Source organism: Apis dorsata, unplaced genomic scaffold (assembly GCF_000469605.1).
Source record: "Apis dorsata unplaced genomic scaffold, Apis dorsata 1.3 scaffold_85, whole genome shotgun sequence".
Classification (NCBI taxonomy): domain Eukaryota; kingdom Metazoa; phylum Arthropoda; class Insecta; order Hymenoptera; family Apidae; genus Apis; species Apis dorsata.
Window position 1 is genome coordinate 365,627 of NW_006263383.1, and position 16,775 is coordinate 382,401.

The window sequence follows — 16,775 nt, forward strand, 5'->3', positions numbered from 1 at the left end:
ATTATTTAATATTCAATATTTAATATTGTTTTCAAAATATTATTTAAAAAATTATAACTATTAATTTTCCAATAATTTATTATATATATACGAATATACATATATCTCTACAAAAATGAACATTAATTAACACATTATATAATAATATATATACATAGAAGATTAAAAAGAATAATTATATTTCATGACTAGTATTATTTAAGCTCTTTTTGATATAATTTATCAGTTCAAAAGTACAAATTTTTTATTTCGATATTTTTTTTGAATATATTAAATTTACAATAATAATATTTGTAAAAATACAAGTTTTAAAAAATCTATTATGCATTACGAATTAATAACAAAATAATTTATTTGTGTATTTAATTTATGAATTTTTTTTTTAACATTCATTAATTCTTCATCATTCAATTATTAAAAATTTTTTGATATAAATACTAAAATATAAACAATAATATAAATATAAACAATAATTTTTAAATTATTAAAAAAATACAATAAATAATAATTTACATAAATACTTTTTCTTTTTATGACTTACAAGCACAACAGTTCAATTGCTAAATACTTTGGTTGGATTAGTTGTCTATATTCTTATCAATAAAGAATAGACACAATCCATTATTTGCCAACTATGCATGTTATTTTTAGTATTTTTTATATAACAATATTATCTACATTCTATGTTGTGTTAAATTTCAATATTTATGAAATCATCAGAAGCATATCTCTACAATGCTTTTGTTTGGTGATTCTCTTTGGTCTCGAGACGAGACTAAAGATAGCATTATTTTTATCATTATATTTTGAAAGTGCTTTCCATTATATCATATATGTCATAAATATATTTGATAATCCAAATATATATTCTTGAAATAATAATGTAATATAATATTATAATAAATTAACAAATGTATAACTTATTAATAAATATACATATAAATTACAATCAAAGTTAAAATTATTGTAATTTATGGACAGATTAGGAATGATTTTCTATCATAAACTTTCATTTTTATAAAATTTTGTAAAGTATAATAATACTATATAACATATAGAAATGAAAAAAGAAAGTTAACAAAATTATTTTGATATCAGAATAATTTGGAGAAGTATAGAAATAAGAGTAGAATATTATTAAATATTATAATAAATATTATAAGTATTATAATAATATACATTACAATTTAAAATATAGAATAAGTTTCTAAATAATCAGTTCAAATTTGTATGAAAAATTTGTATGTAAAAGTTGCAAAATACTAAAATACTACTCATTATATTTAAAATATTATATCAATTAGTCTTGAAATAATTTATTATAATGAATTTCAAATACGTGATTAAAGTTAATACATTAATCAAATTATGTTCCCATATATGGAAGAACTATTGTATACTACTTATTTTGTATCATTGAACATACATTGGCAGTTACCACATTTGATTCAGTCTGAAACAATATTATAACTCATTTGAGTTGTGCTGGCGTTGAAGATCTATCATAAGACGGTGGCGCAGGTAAAGCTAATGATGGCGGTAAACTGGTAGTACTTGTCAGAGTAGAATCCAATTTTCGAGCTTCATGTTCTAATAATACTGCGTCTAATGATGGATCTTGCGCTACAGTTCTTAAAGAATCGCCTAAGGCTTGTCTTAATTGTTGCATTTCTCTACCTGCCCTTGAACTTCGTAAAACATATAATTGTCGACGTTTTATTTCTTGATTAAGTTGCTCGCGTAACAATTGTATCTATTATTATAATTTTATTTATAAATATAACTATTTATAAAAATTATAAATATAAAAATAAAAAAAATATTAATACCTGATTTTCCAAACGCAAAACTTGTTGACGATGACTTTGTTCTCTTGCTTCTAACAATTTTTCAGCTTGTAATTGAGCTGCTCTAAGTCTTTCAATTTCGCCCGTTCTATCTCGATTAAAATCAAATACGGAATGTGTATGAGTGTAACTTGATTTCAATCTTATAAGTTCAGCTTCTTTCTCTGCAAGTTGTGTTTCTAATCTACGAACTTTCAATCTTAATTCTCTATTTTCTTGTTCATAATGATCTATATCGAAACTTGTGCCTAATAATTCTGTATGTGCTTTCTCATAACGTTCATAACTTTTGCTACGATTAGTTGATTTAAATAACGATAGTTGTCGTTCTAAATTACGTTTATCAGCTTCCAATAATTTCATCTAAAATATATAAAATTATTTTATTATATTAATATTTAATATCAAATTATATTTTCATTATAAATATATATTTACTTTATCATTAAGTGCTTCCATTTTTCCTCTCATTTCACTTCTCTCTCTTTGTGCTATTTGTAATTGTCGTAATAATTCTTCATCCTTGTTTGTATTTTCTTCTTGTGTTGGATAGGCAACTATTCTTAATTGAGATTCTAAGGCACAACGTTGTACTTCATTATTTGCCAATTCATTTTGAAGACGTGTAATTTGATCTGTTAATATTTGATTTGTATGTTTGAGATCATTTAAAGATTGTTGCATTGATTCTATACGTTCAGATAAGATTCTACGTTCATTTTCAGCATTTGAAATTTGTTTTTGTAACTATAATTAAAGAGTTAAGTTAATAAATTAAATAGTTAATAATAATAAATATAATGTCTTTGTCTTTATAAATAATTTTTATAAAAATTTTTATTTATAAAAGATAAAATCTTAAGTCTCAAAAAGATAAAATCTTTTATAAATAATTTTTTTATGTCAATACCTGTTTGTTCTTTTCATTAGAAGTTTGCAAATTAGTTGTTAATTCCATGATATTATGCTGCATTGAATTAATTTCATTCTTTAATTCGTTTTCTGTAGTAGATGCCTTTTCCAATGCAAGATTTAATTGTTCTACCATAGATTTCAATGAAGCACAACGTTCTTCTAAAGTTGTCATTGTTCGATTTTGTGTATCATTTCGTTCTTGTAGTTTCTAAAAAAATATAATAAATGAGAAATAATATTCATAATGTAAATTAATTTTAATATAAATTAATTTAATATTTTGAAATTAAACATTATGTATTTAACATACATGAATATTTGCATCTTTTTCTTGGAACATCATTTGCAATCTTTGAAGATCACCTTCTAATGACATTCTTTGTAATTCTAATTTCGTAGCACGAGATTCGCTTTTACTAAGTTCCTCTTGTAAATTACGTTTTTCATTTTCTATTTTATTTAAAACTTGTTTTAATTTATCTAGCTTTTCCTGCATAATTATTAATTATATAATAATAATAATGAACTAGAAATATCTAATATTCAAGAATTTTCTCACCTCAAATTGTATTTTTTCTTCAGAATTATTACTAATTATTAATTCAAGATTGATAATCTTTTCGCGTAATTGCTCGCATTCTTCTGATTTTAGTTGTAAAGCATTTAACTAAAATAAACTTATGAGTAATGAAATAAATAATCAAAACAATATAAATGAATTTACCTGCATTTCATAGCCACTTTGTTTTTGAGAAAGTTTTGCCTCCAATGAATTTTTTTCATCTTGAAGCATTCTTATATTTGTTAATAAAGTGTTTATTTGTATATCAGATCTATTCTGAATCTCTTGATTTTCATCTAATTGTTTTTTCAAATTACACAATTCAGTTTTATAGTCATCCTAAAATTTTAATAAATGTATTTTATTTTTATAAAATTAAACATTTTAAAGTACAGATGATAATTATATAGTTTTTTTTATTAATTACTCTTTCACGTTCGATTTGTGCTACTTGTTGCATAAGAGATCGTACACCCTTTCTAATAATCTCAGGATCAACATCAAGAATCACATCTCTAGTAGAATCAATATGATCTTGAGCTGGATCATAAAAAAAATTATAAATATATAAATTAATTTTTCAAGTTATTCATATTGATATATGTAAATATATATACCTCTTGCTGGACTCCACCTTCTTGATGGACTCAATAATTTAAAGGGTATATTAACACTTCCATCCATTTGAATACCTGCAATTCGGCGTAAAGTCGATCCCACGCTACTTAATTTTTGTTCAATTTCTTTTTTTGCTATTTCTAATTGCGATAATTGCCCATCTAAAGCTCGAACTCGTCCTTCGGAACCTCCAAGACGTGCCTAATTAATTTAATAAATTATGTCTTTCATTTTATTATTTTATTGTTTTTTATTGTTTTTCGTTACCTTCAGTTCTTGAATTTGTTGAGAAGCATCAGCTAAACAAACTTCTAAGTTATGTTTTTGATCCTCGAGTTTTCTTTCACGACATCGACTATCCTCAAGACGAACTACTAATTCTTGTTCTCTAACTCTCCACCGTTCATTCTCTTCATCTGCACGTGATCGCAATCTTCCAAGTTCTTGTCTTGTTACTTTTAGACTATTGTCAACATCCATTAACTGTTCAAAAAATAAACATGAAGAAAAATATCATTTTAGTTAAAATATTTCATATTTTATTACCTGTTTTTTTACTTGATGTAACTGCAATTGTAAACGTTCTCTTTCTTCTGTTTCGTTAGTTAGTCGAGCTTGCAATTCTTTTTCATCATTTTGTGCTTGAGCATTACTTTGATGTGATTTTTGTAATTCATCCTGAGTAAAATGAAGTTGTTTTTGTAATTGCAACATTTCTTTCTCCATATCACGAATTTGTGCTTGAAGACGAGATCTCTCTGCATCTACATTTACTTTCATATCTTCCAGTGCTAAAATTTATATATAAAAATATAAATCAATATAAATAATAATAAAATTTATATTATTATGATTTATATTATTATGTAGATTACCTGAAATTTTTTGATATGATTCTTCTAATATTCTATTTTGTTCTCTTTTTTCGCTTTCAATGCGTTTTACATGCTCGCGTAATTCTTTATTACTACTATTATATTTTTCTTTTTCATATGTAGAATCACCTAATTGTCTTCTAATATCTACTAATTCTTTGCGTAATGTTTCGTTAAGATTTTCGGCTATAAATATATATTTAATTATTTATATATTATATAAATATATATATAAATAAAATTTTATATAAATATGTAAATATACCATCTTTAAGTTTTCTAATAGTTTCATGTAATTGATTTTGTAAACTATCAACTTTATCTTCTGTCATATGTAATTGAACTTGCAATTCTTCGGATTCTCTTTGTGCTAATTCACGTTCTTTCCAGAGTTCTTCTATTTTTAGATCGAGTTTTATTTTTTCTTCATCAGTTTTTAATTTAGTTTCATCTAATTTTGTTTTAAGACGATTTAATTCATCACGTAATTGATTTATATTGTTACGTTCTTGTTCAGTTTTTACTGCAGCTTCTCGTTTGACTCGTTCTACATTATTTTTTTCTTCTTCCATTTCATGCAAAACAGTTTCAAGTTTTTCCATTAATGCTTGCTGATCATGGTGAGCTACAAGCAAAAAAAATTGCATCTAAGATTTTAATTTTTTTATATTTTATTACATATACATTTATTACCTATAAGAAGAGCTTGTTGTTTATCATTTTCTGCTCTAAGAAGAACTTCTTCATGTTGCTGACACAAATTTTCTATATGTTGTTGCATTTCATCTATTCTTTGCTGCAATTGATTTATTTCATTATCTTTTTCTCCAGTAACTTGCAAAAGAGATTGTTGAAGTCGTTTCTCTAAATTTATCTTTATTTGTTCCTGAAAATGAAAATTCGATTAATTTAATTGCGTGTGTATGGCATAAATGTCTATATTATAGCTATTATACTTTTTCTTCATTTAATTTTTTTATGTTTTCTTCACTATGTTTTTTCATGTTAGAAATAATTTGTTGAAATTCGGTTTCTTGATCGCCACTTTGTTGCGTTAAAGTTTGCTTTATTTCAAGAATTCGTTTCTCGCTATTCTCCAGATCTTTCATTAATCTTTCTACTTGTCCTTTTAAACTTTCTTGTTTTATTAAAAGCTCTTTCTGTTCTTTTTCTAATTGAGTCTTTTTTACGTGCATATTTTCTAGACTAGTTTGTGTATCAAATAAAACACCTTCTAATGTTTCTTTCTCACTACGCATTGAAGCAAGTTGCTCTTGTAATCGTTGTACTTCTTTTTCATTAGTTTCTAAGAGAACCTATAATAATAAACAATAATAATTGTAATAATAATTGTTTACAAGAAATAATGCAATTTTTTAAAAATAATTATAATATAATATATTATATATATATAATTATTTTTATAATTTTTATTTGTTTTTCTTATTTACTTGTTTTTCTTCATTATCTTTTACGAGATCTTCTAAATTCCGATTTATTCTCCCATTCATTTCGTTTGCCTGTTCTAATCTTTGTTTGAGTCTCATCAATTCTTCATTTAATGTTTCTTTTTTTCGTGCTAAAACTGATAATTGATTATTGAAATCTCCACGTTCGCGCGTAACTTGTGCCAATTCTATTTCAATCTTCTCCTTTTCGATCTCCAGAAATTTCACTTTTTCATTCAAAGTTACTTTTTCTGATTCTAAATCAAGTCTAGTTTGTTCTGCTTGAAGTAATTCTTTTCTTAAGGAACCCAGATCACCTTGTTGATCCGTACATTGACTTGCTAACTTATTTTTTTCATCTGTTATCTAAAATTGATAAAAAGTTCTCAATAGTAGATAAAATTTTGATAAAATTTTATTGAATTTTACCTTTTTTAATTCTTCTTGTAATCGCTGTTTCTCTTGTTCATGATTGCTGCAAACTGTTTCTAGTTTCATTAAAACTTCTTGTACATCTGATTTTTCTAATAATACGCGTTCCAATTCTAATTCTAAATCACCTAAATAATAATAAAATTCAAAAAAATATTAATCTATATTAAATATATAGATTAAAAAATTATAATAAGATACCTTTGCTTTTTTCAATTTGTGAAATTAATCCATCTGTTTCTAACTTTTGTTGTTCTAACATATCTTTAGTAAGATATGTTTTATTCAATTCTTCACGTAGAGTTAATAATTCCTCTCTCATTTTACTGCATCTATCTTCTTCTGAACGCAAATTTAATTCCCTAGTAATTTAATTTATAAGTAGAACAATTGAACAAAATATATAACTTTTACTTATCATACCTTAATTCTACATCTTTAGATAATCTATTGAGTTCACTTTGAAGATATAATTTTTCATCTTCTAGATTGTCGCAAATTTTTTGTAATTTGTTGTTAGCTTTTTGCAATTTTTCGCAATCATTGTTTAAATTCTCCATCTGAATATAAGTGTTTTGTATTAATATGAATGAAATATGTAAGTAAGAATAATGTAAGTAAAATATTATCTATTGAAATATATCTATGGAAAAAATATGTATTATACCATATTATTAAGTTCTATCCTGCTTTTTTCAAGAGCATTTTTTTCAATTCTTATAGTATCAAGTCCTTTTTGTAACATATCTTTCTCTTGATTAAGTTGTGAACAGTGTAATCGAACTGCATCTAATTCAATAATCAATTCTTCCGCTTTTTTCTCTAAAGTTTTAACATTCTCTTCCGCATTTTCGCATTGTTTACGAGTATTTTGTAATTGTTCTTTGTTAGTTTGCAATTTCACCTAATACAATAAATTATATTATAATATAATACATTAATTTTATAAATTAAATTTAATATTTTTAAAATTTACCAAAACATATGTGTATATATTTTATGTATATACATATATACATAAAATTTTTATACCTGAAGTTCATGTATAGTCAATTGATATTTATGGAGAGCTGCTTGTACAGCACTTATAGTACTTTCAGCAAAAGCTGGAATGGTGTTGCTTCTTGTACCTCTTTTCGGTGATTTTTGAGGAATTGGTCCAGTAGGTGATAAATGAAGATGAGGAGGTGCTTGAGTAGATTCAATCTCGCGACTTTCTGCATCTTGAATTACAGCATGTGCTATATCTCTCAATGCAGATTGTAAAATTTCTATATCATCTTGTAAACGTGTATTGCGATGAATTTCCGTTTCTGCTTCTCCACATCTTTCTTCCTAAAATATAATCATTACTATTTTATATAAGTAGCTTATAATTATTATTTTATCTAAATATATTATTTAAATAATTACCAAATTGTGAACATCACGAATAAGTTGATTGATTTTTTCTTCCTTTATACGAATTTCATTTTGGGCTACATCATACTGTTGTTTAAGTGTTATTAATTCTGTTTTTAAATCAGTTGTTACCTGTTCCTGTGCCTGTTGAACTTGTTGAGATATCTAAAATATGATAAAATCATAACACAAATATTGAAACAAATTAAGAAAATAATATATATACCATTGGATGCATAGCTGCTTGCATTCTCATAGTAAATCCTGTATTATTACAAGCTGACGAAACATCATTAAAAGTAGAAATAATATTATTTTTCATTTTTAATAGATCTCTTTCTGTATTAGATTTTATCTCTGCAAATAATCGTTTAACAGAAACAACGTCACGCCAAAGAATTAATAATCTATTATGTTCTGAAGTATAATAATCATTAAAAGCTTGTTCTTCTTCTCTCCACTCTTCTTCTTTGATAGCTAATTCTTCTCTTAAAATATCCCAATCATTACTTAATTTTTGTAGATCATTTGTAAGTGCTTCATTTGTTTGATGAGATTCTTCTAACTGATCTTTCAATGTTGTATTTAATTGCAGCAATTTTTCACATCTTAAATAAGAAAAAAATAATTAAATATTTATTCTAATAATTTTCTCTCAGATATTTAAAAGAAAAAATAGTACCTTTTACGTTCTTCACTTAGCTTTTTTAAAGCAGTATCTAAATCATATATTTGTTCTTCACGTATTTCTCTTAGTGTCTGATGAGCTGCATCTAAAACAGAAGTTGTTGGAGGTGCAGAACTTACAACTTTATTAGAATCATATACTATAGATTCTGCCATTTGATTTTCTAATTCTGAACATTTTTGTTTATATTGCAATACCTAAAAATATTAAATCATTAATATATATTATATTGTACAATTTATCTAAAAATTTACAATATCTACTTTGGCTTGTAAACGTGAAACCAGAGCAGCCTGATGTTGTTGTGCTTGTCTATATGTATCCAAACGTCTTTTATAATTGGCTGTTTCTTCTTCAAGACGATGACGTAATTCATAGTTTTGTCTAACCAATGCATCTGGTGAAAGATCTTCTTCACTTAAACAATCTCCAGTTCCACTTAGTGTACTTCCTGTAGAATCCATTTTACTGCCTATGCCTCTCTCTATCTTCTTTGTAAAATTACATTATTGAAAAATTTAAATGAAAAATTTAAAATTTAAATTTATTAAAATATTTTTCAAATCGATACCTTATAAAATTTTTTAAATTTTTAAAAATTTTATATTATATTTACAAATTATAATTGCATAATAAGTTTATTATCACATCTTTATATAATTATAAAAACATATTATCTGTAACACAAAATTAAAAAATTAATTAAAAATTAATTAAATTTTAATAGATAATATTTTTTACCATATTTATTAAATATTATCTTTTTTAATTACATCATTAAAAGATTGCATAAATTTTTAATAAAATATAAAATAATATTATTATTTCTCATTTAGGTTATCTTTCTATTTACTATTGCTTAGTATATGTATATATATTTATGAAGATATATAAAATTATAAACGTACATAATCTGAAATTTCAATTTTTTTGAATTGATTATATTTACAATTACATTTCATTTATAAAAATTTAATTTATAAAATATAAATTAAATAGTGATCATAATAAAATCAACATTTTTTTTATTTTATTTCAATCCCAAATTATAATTTTTTAAATAATTGCTTAAAGAATTAAAATTATACTTTGTTACTTAAAATTATTTATTTTTAATTTTTAATTATAAATTTCTCCAAGTTTTCATTCAAGTTTCTTCAATTAACAATTTTCTTTTTTAATTTTGCATATTGAAAATATTTAATGTTAATAAAAAAAATACCTCTCTCATTCTACTAAGGCCTCTGAGAAACGGTGGTCGCCGCCTCTCCATCTGTCCTCTTGTTGATAATTGAGAAATATTTTTAGGCAATGGCTAGAACATATTTTTATATTATTTAAAATATTATCATCTTCCATTATTATATATTTATATTTATTTTTCCATAATTAAAGTTTACAAAATAGATTTGTTAGATTTGTTGTACATTAAATAAGAAAAATATTAATATATATCACTGAAACAAAGCAAAATAATTTATATATGATATTTTTGATGTGACTTTTTTTTTAACATGTGCATTAATGAGACAGAATACTAAAAAAATATATATTTCAAAAAAAATATATATTTCATATATATATATATGAAATATAAATAATGAAATAATCTTATATTAAATCCGCTTGATTTTCTTATAAAACTAATTAATAAAATATTTTTATTAATACAAAAATAATGCATTTCTTACTTTTTCTTTCTAATTTCCTATCCTATTATATCATGTTTTGATTTCTTTAAATGATTTCGAAAAATTGATATAATTCGCGCGAAAGATATAATCTCCAAGATTTTAAATTTTAAAATTCCCCAAACAGAATTTAGGGTATTTTAATTGCTTAAAGGATTGATAAAAAAACGAGCTGCATATAATCATACTTTCTGATTTTCTTTTTTTTTAAAGCTTTGTCGTATCCGATATCTGTGAGAAATAGAAGTAGAAGCAGAACTGCCAGGCACCGAATGGCACCAATCGATATGTATATGACCGAACTAACTTCTTGCGAGGATATCATCCTCTGAATATGTTATTTTAACTTTTCATACATATAATTTTGCTCACCAATTTGTTTTTAAAAGATTTTGAAGTGATCGGAACTAGTGATATCAGAAATTCGACTGATGGATCAAAAAACATTTCTTAGATAATGTTTCTCTTTTAATTTGAAGGTAATTTCGTTTTTCGTTTTTCTTTCATATTATTTTATTTTTTGCAATCCTTTAATATAATATTTAGTAACCAATATCTTATAATGTGAAAATTTTATTAAATATAAAAATATTTATGCGATAATCAAAAATTTCATTAGTTACAAAATGTTATTTCTATGAAATTGGATTAGAAAGTTAATATTTTTTTATATTTAATAATATTTCTTAAATAAATAATTAACTATATTAATTATATTAAAATATGTTATTTTAAATAAATACAAATTTTTATTTTAGAAATTATATTGCAAAAAACTAACTAGTTTTAAATTAGAAACTTCTTTTATTTTTAAATTCTTTTCTTTTTAAATATATCGCTAAACATATCGCCAAAAAGGTTAGGAAATATTATTCTAATAGAATATACAATATACATTCAATTAAACAAGATAGCAATCATTTTTCGAATTATTAGCATTATGTTTTATTATATGTAATAAATATTATATATAATAAATATATATATATAATAAAAAAACAATTTTTCACTTAAAACAAATTATTATTTGATTCATTATTACTTTTTTTATCTTGTTACAAACAATATTAAACAAAAATAAAATCGGTAATAATATAATATAAAAAAAACTTACTCATTTATCATAGCTATAAACAAAATATATGTAATTTAGACAATCTACAAAATACTACTTAAGATTACAATTACAAGATATAACAATATTACAAGATTATTATTATCTGTTATATATATAAATTTCATTATTTTTTTACTATTTTAAATAAAAACATAAAATCCCATTTAATTGTATCCCCTAAACTTGTATCTATTGAATCTAAATCCACAATTAAGATTTTGATCGGTGATTAGTTGGAAAATTGTATTATTGATATTAATGATATAAATTATTTGGAACTCACTTTAAACTATATATTTATAGCTAATGATAAACAGTAATCGATTTTAATAGTGATTAATATTAATAATACTAATTTAGAAAAGGATAGTAATTTAATATGATCAATCTCATATGCAAATCAATTTGAAAAATTCAATGTATTATACGCAGCATAAAAAGTCATTGTTTGAGCAACTCTTCCTGAGAAGTTCGCAACTGGACTAATAATCACAAGATAAATCGCTTCGAGTACATTCGATTTTCCTTGTCGATAGTAATAAATTAGATCGTGCTCGTACGTTGAACGATATTTAAAAGTTTTTGAACCACGACAATTTGTTTGATCACGTATCCTAGTTTGAAGGATGATATTGATGTTCAGTTTGAAACTCGGGATAATTACTCGTCATAATTACAAGATATCAGGAAACAAAAAAAATAAAATTTATGGAATTTAACGACGGTTTATTTTAAATAAAATTATTGTAATTTTTGATTATATTCAATACGATATCGATGTTTTCAATTATTTGTATTAGAAGTATGATTACATATATCTGTTATTTCAAAAAATTAAAAATGGATAAAAATTGAAAGACTTTTTTTTAATTTAAAAAAATTGATTTGAATTAAAAAAAAGAAAAGTCTTTCAATTTAGCTAAAAATTTAATCAAAAGAAGTTTCTAATTTAATTAGAAGAAAAAGTCTAGTTTGATATTAGATAATACTTTGATACATCCTAGAAATATGACATTTATGGTATTATCACTTTTCGTATATAAAAACATAAAATAAAAATAATAAAACATTAATAAAACATTTTCATCGTTAATAGAAATAGTTTTGTTGGAATAATTATATATGGTATAAAAACTTATGTTATCCGATTACTACAAATTGTCAAATCTGTAATCGGTACATGATTGTCGAAGTTTAAACTATGTCAGACGAAGAAAATGAGTGAACCGGATTAAACTACACACTTGCATATCTGAATAAGTTTTTACAGACAGTGGTTCCGTGGGTCATTGAGATTTCACCTCTTCCATCATATTCTTCTCTTTTTCTTCACGTTATCCCACTACTGATAATATTGTATGTATACATACGTATGTAGCTTTTCGTTGTTCTTCCATGGAGGGATAGGTTAGGATTCATTTTCTTCTTTGTCTCTTTTTTTTTCTCTCAGTCAATATTATATATAATATTAAAATCGTTATTTTTTTCCTTAATGTTATTACCATATATTATTATGTATTTGTTGTTTAAAATATAATAATGAAGAATATCAAATATCGACAAAAAAAATGAGAGCGTTTTGGTAATTGAAAAGATACAAAAGTATTGGTTTTTTTTAGCACTATCGATACCCCGATAATGACATATTTTGAATCATTCGATTTATTTTAATAATTTTTTCTTCTTTCGTAAAAAATATCAATTGGTCATTGTATTTTTATTTATGATGCAATTTTGAAAAGAAAAAAAAAATAGTAATAATTCTACAACAATTAGATATCTGATATCAAAGAATCAGATACTAAATGATGACTAAAATACAATTGAACAATTTTAAATATATATTATCGAAAAATTAATTACTGCATATGAGAAATGGTGTGAAAATAATACAACAGAAATTTTCTTCAAACTTTGCGGGTAAATGCATCGAATAAGCATAGCGTGAGAGAATTCAGGCTTGTTGCACGAAAATTCACGGTCACATAGTTTCACAAAGAGACACTTATGGTTGTCCTTGACCATATGTGAATGAATTTCAATTACATTTGAATACCGAATTGATTCATAATTTATTACATTGATGACAAAAAAAAAGAATTCATAGAATTAAAAAGAGAATAAAAATTTATTTCTTTATTTTTGACATCTAATCTTAGCAGATTCAAAAGAAATTTTCTAATATTGTAAGAATACAATAAGTAAAATTGCAATATAAATAAAATATATGTTATTGCTTATTTTATTAATAACATTAATAAAAAATAACAAAAATAAAAAAAATGTTTAAATAAATATGTATCACTAATCGATTTTAATAATGACAATTATTTATTGTATAATTTATATAATCTTATTATCAACTTTTTATTAAGTCTTTACATATATATATATATATATATATATATATATATATACTTCTAAAAGTAATCACAATTTCTATTTAATCCAGATATGGATTATACTATTAAAAGAGTTATCAGCGAATAATTGTAGAATTTAATAAAAAAATGTATGAAAATATTATCGAACGCGGTTTCGTTCTAAACGCAGACATAATGATAAATAATGATTTACAAGTGAAAAAAAAAATGATAAAATGCATATACTAAGATTAGCAATGGTCAATGTACAAATAAATATTAGATTTCGTGCATGAATTCATATTTGGACTATTATCAAAGCGTCATCTTGAACTTTTCTAATATTATTCAGATAATTGCATTATTCCAAAGATCGAAGATTACGTCTTCTTATTTCTTTGTTGCATCTTCGTTATGGATCATTAAAGAAACAAGCGTGCAAATGCAGGTTATATTTATAACACGTCATCGGATAAAATTAATATACCACTATATCAAAAACTCATTAACTAATAAGAACAGGGAGACGTGACGAAGCGAACGTTTTGCCGGGGAAATTACCACGGTCAATGTTCATCGTTCGTCCGGTTCACGTGCTAAGCGATACGATTCACGCAATGTGAAGAAACGATTGCGATATTTAATCAAAAAATATGAACCGATTACATGTGATTAATTCTTTTCAAATTGATTTAAATTTTTTTTCGATTTTTTTCTTCTTCCTTACTACCATTCTTCTCATTTTTTTCTATTTGAACTCCATCTGAAATAGAATAATAGTGATAAAATATAAAAAAAGATTAAAAACATAAAATTACTGTATTAAAAGGCTATAAGTTATTAATACAAGTGAGAGATAATATATATATTATATATATATCAGTTTCTTTTTTTATTTTGAATGAAATGTGCAAACATAAGAAAAACAAAAACTATTTATAATAAAATGTTACAATGATTACGTTAAGTAATATCGATTACTTTTTAAAGGCGACATTATTGATTGCGTATATAAAGCATATTTTGCATACTCATATTTTATTTATTGATGAGAATCTTTCTTATGGCACACAATATCATGTATGTAATTTTGAATTATTATATTTATTATATTATATTTTCCGATGACAATTTCTTAGAATTTTTTTTTCTTTTTTGATTATTCAAGAATATTCGAGATAGACACATGTTTGTAAGGAAAAAAAAAATATAGCTTTAAGAAATATGTGATACGAAGTCTCGATAAGCCAATCAGCACGTGGTAAACTAGTGAATTTCTGTGACACGTGATAGAACCAACCCTAATCATGAAGTCCGGGCAAATTATTATAATCGAACACGTGTCACCCCTTCACCAATGCGTCATACTTCTGCGAAACTGGCCACTGGTCAAACCATAAAAAAATCATTATTTATTCCTACGTAAATTAGAAATAGCATTTTTAATCATTTTACAACTTCACCATCATTAAAAATATAAATAACATGTAAAAGATTTGACAAATTAAATAAATTTAATAATCAAACAAAATTAATGATAAAAGTTTGAAATTAATTTATAAATTAAATTCTAAAAATTAAATTCTAAATTCAAATTTTTTAATTTAAATTTTTACAATTACCAATTTAAATAGTTAATTTAGACAAAGATAGAAAAAAATCAGAGATCATTATCTGTGAAACGATGGAAACATGAGAGTATCAGTCGAGTTCGTTTACTCAATTCTATATAGTATCGACCAATGCACTACATTTTAGTTAATGGAAGGAATCAATCAATTCTTACCGTCTACAAAACCAGTAACGCTAATTATCTCATTTCTCCAATGCCGAGTTTATTGCACCTGGAAATCCCTTGAAACGATCGAAGATTTTGTTGATTAATTGCGTGGCAAACCCTATCGAGACTACACTTCAGAATTAATTTCACTTTGTGCAACGCAATCAAGTTACAATGTAGGATTTAACTCATTTTCCATAGTAACATGTATTACGTATTAGTCTTTAAATTTATTTTTTTTTATTTTTATAAAAATAATATATATTATTCATGAACGTGTTTTATAAATAATAAAAAAATAAAAAAAAAAATAAAATTTTATACAAAATTTCATAAGAAAATTAATTAAATATAAAAAGTATATCGGGAAAAAATTAAAACAGAATTATAAAATCAATATTTGATTAATTATTAGATTAATTAATGATTTTTTTTCATTGTTTTTTCATTTTTTTTCAAAATTAAATTTTTAGCATTTTTTCAATTATTAAAAATATGATACGAAAAATAAAGATATAAAAAAAAATCCTGAAAAATATGAAAATAAAAAAAAAAATTAAAAAATTTACTAAAATTTTGTTCTACCAATAAAAAAAAGATTTAATATTCACTTGTTTAATATTTTAATATATACTGTGTTGATTATAACATTGAAGAATGAAGGATTAATTGCATGATATACATTTAAACCTGGATCAATTCGCTAATAAATCATCGAAGAAAACAACATAAATAAATATAAAGATCTTAATGGACGTCCATATATAGGCAAATAAAATTGTATGTTCTAATCTCGATTATTTTTCCCGCAACAACTCACCCGTGACATCTTGGCTTAGCAATAAGATGACGAATATCAACGATAACGGCCGTTGGACGGAGGATGGCTGGCGGCGATACAGTTTCTCCAGGGCCTCTTAGCACCCGACGAGGTTAGGTTTGGATACGCGTTCGACGCGGGCGAATGGCTGGCCTTCACTGAACCACCGACGACGCCGACCTCGATGTCGGCATTGGTAAAACGGCGTCGGCGTCGGC

General features: G+C 24.2%; 1 protein-coding gene and 1 long non-coding RNA gene across 5 annotated transcripts in view; both read right to left on the bottom strand.

The window, feature by feature from the left end:
- Positions 1–541: 541 nt before the first annotated feature.
- The window catches only part of LOC102677915 (rootletin), a 16,641-nt gene continuing 407 nt past the window's right edge, over positions 542–16,775 (bottom strand). Inside the window, exons 2-28 of one of the 4 annotated variants that reach the window (XM_006611220.2) lie at positions 16,558–16,775; positions 10,009–10,101; positions 9,050–9,277; positions 8,781–8,983; positions 8,325–8,706; positions 8,111–8,263; positions 7,730–8,032; positions 7,365–7,601; positions 7,121–7,257; positions 6,899–7,059; positions 6,695–6,825; positions 6,269–6,631; positions 5,774–6,133; positions 5,511–5,703; positions 5,083–5,442; positions 4,818–5,003; positions 4,489–4,733; positions 4,210–4,425; positions 3,942–4,143; positions 3,752–3,864; positions 3,487–3,663; positions 3,322–3,408; positions 3,073–3,252; positions 2,758–2,970; positions 2,286–2,594; positions 1,830–2,210; positions 542–1,753 (exon numbers count right to left, since the gene is read on the bottom strand). In XM_006611220.2, coding sequence (XP_006611283.1) covers positions 1,472–1,753; positions 1,830–2,210; positions 2,286–2,594; positions 2,758–2,970; positions 3,073–3,252; positions 3,322–3,408; positions 3,487–3,663; positions 3,752–3,864; positions 3,942–4,143; positions 4,210–4,425; positions 4,489–4,733; positions 4,818–5,003; positions 5,083–5,442; positions 5,511–5,703; positions 5,774–6,133; positions 6,269–6,631; positions 6,695–6,825; positions 6,899–7,059; positions 7,121–7,257; positions 7,365–7,601; positions 7,730–8,032; positions 8,111–8,263; positions 8,325–8,706; positions 8,781–8,983; positions 9,050–9,277; positions 10,009–10,101; positions 16,558–16,566 — 5,904 coding nt within the window. In that variant the 5' untranslated portion in view covers positions 16,567–16,775 and the 3' untranslated portion in view covers positions 542–1,471. Of the gene's footprint in view, positions 1,754–1,829; positions 2,211–2,285; positions 2,595–2,757; positions 2,971–3,072; positions 3,253–3,321; positions 3,430–3,486; positions 3,664–3,751; positions 3,865–3,941; positions 4,144–4,209; positions 4,426–4,488; positions 4,734–4,817; positions 5,004–5,082; positions 5,443–5,510; positions 5,704–5,773; positions 6,134–6,268; positions 6,632–6,694; positions 6,826–6,898; positions 7,060–7,120; positions 7,258–7,364; positions 7,602–7,729; positions 8,033–8,110; positions 8,264–8,324; positions 8,707–8,780; positions 8,984–9,049; positions 9,278–9,357; positions 9,376–9,527; positions 9,577–10,008; positions 10,102–16,557 lie in introns of those variants that run through there. The other 3 variants (XM_006611219.2, XM_006611221.2, XM_031508403.1) reach the window with 3 other exon arrangements.
- On the bottom strand, positions 12,660–14,681 carry LOC116185009. The gene is made up of 2 exons (XR_004149708.1): positions 14,342–14,681; positions 12,660–13,039 (listed from the first exon to the last, which is right to left on the bottom strand). It is a non-coding gene; the product is annotated as an uncharacterized LOC116185009 (long non-coding RNA).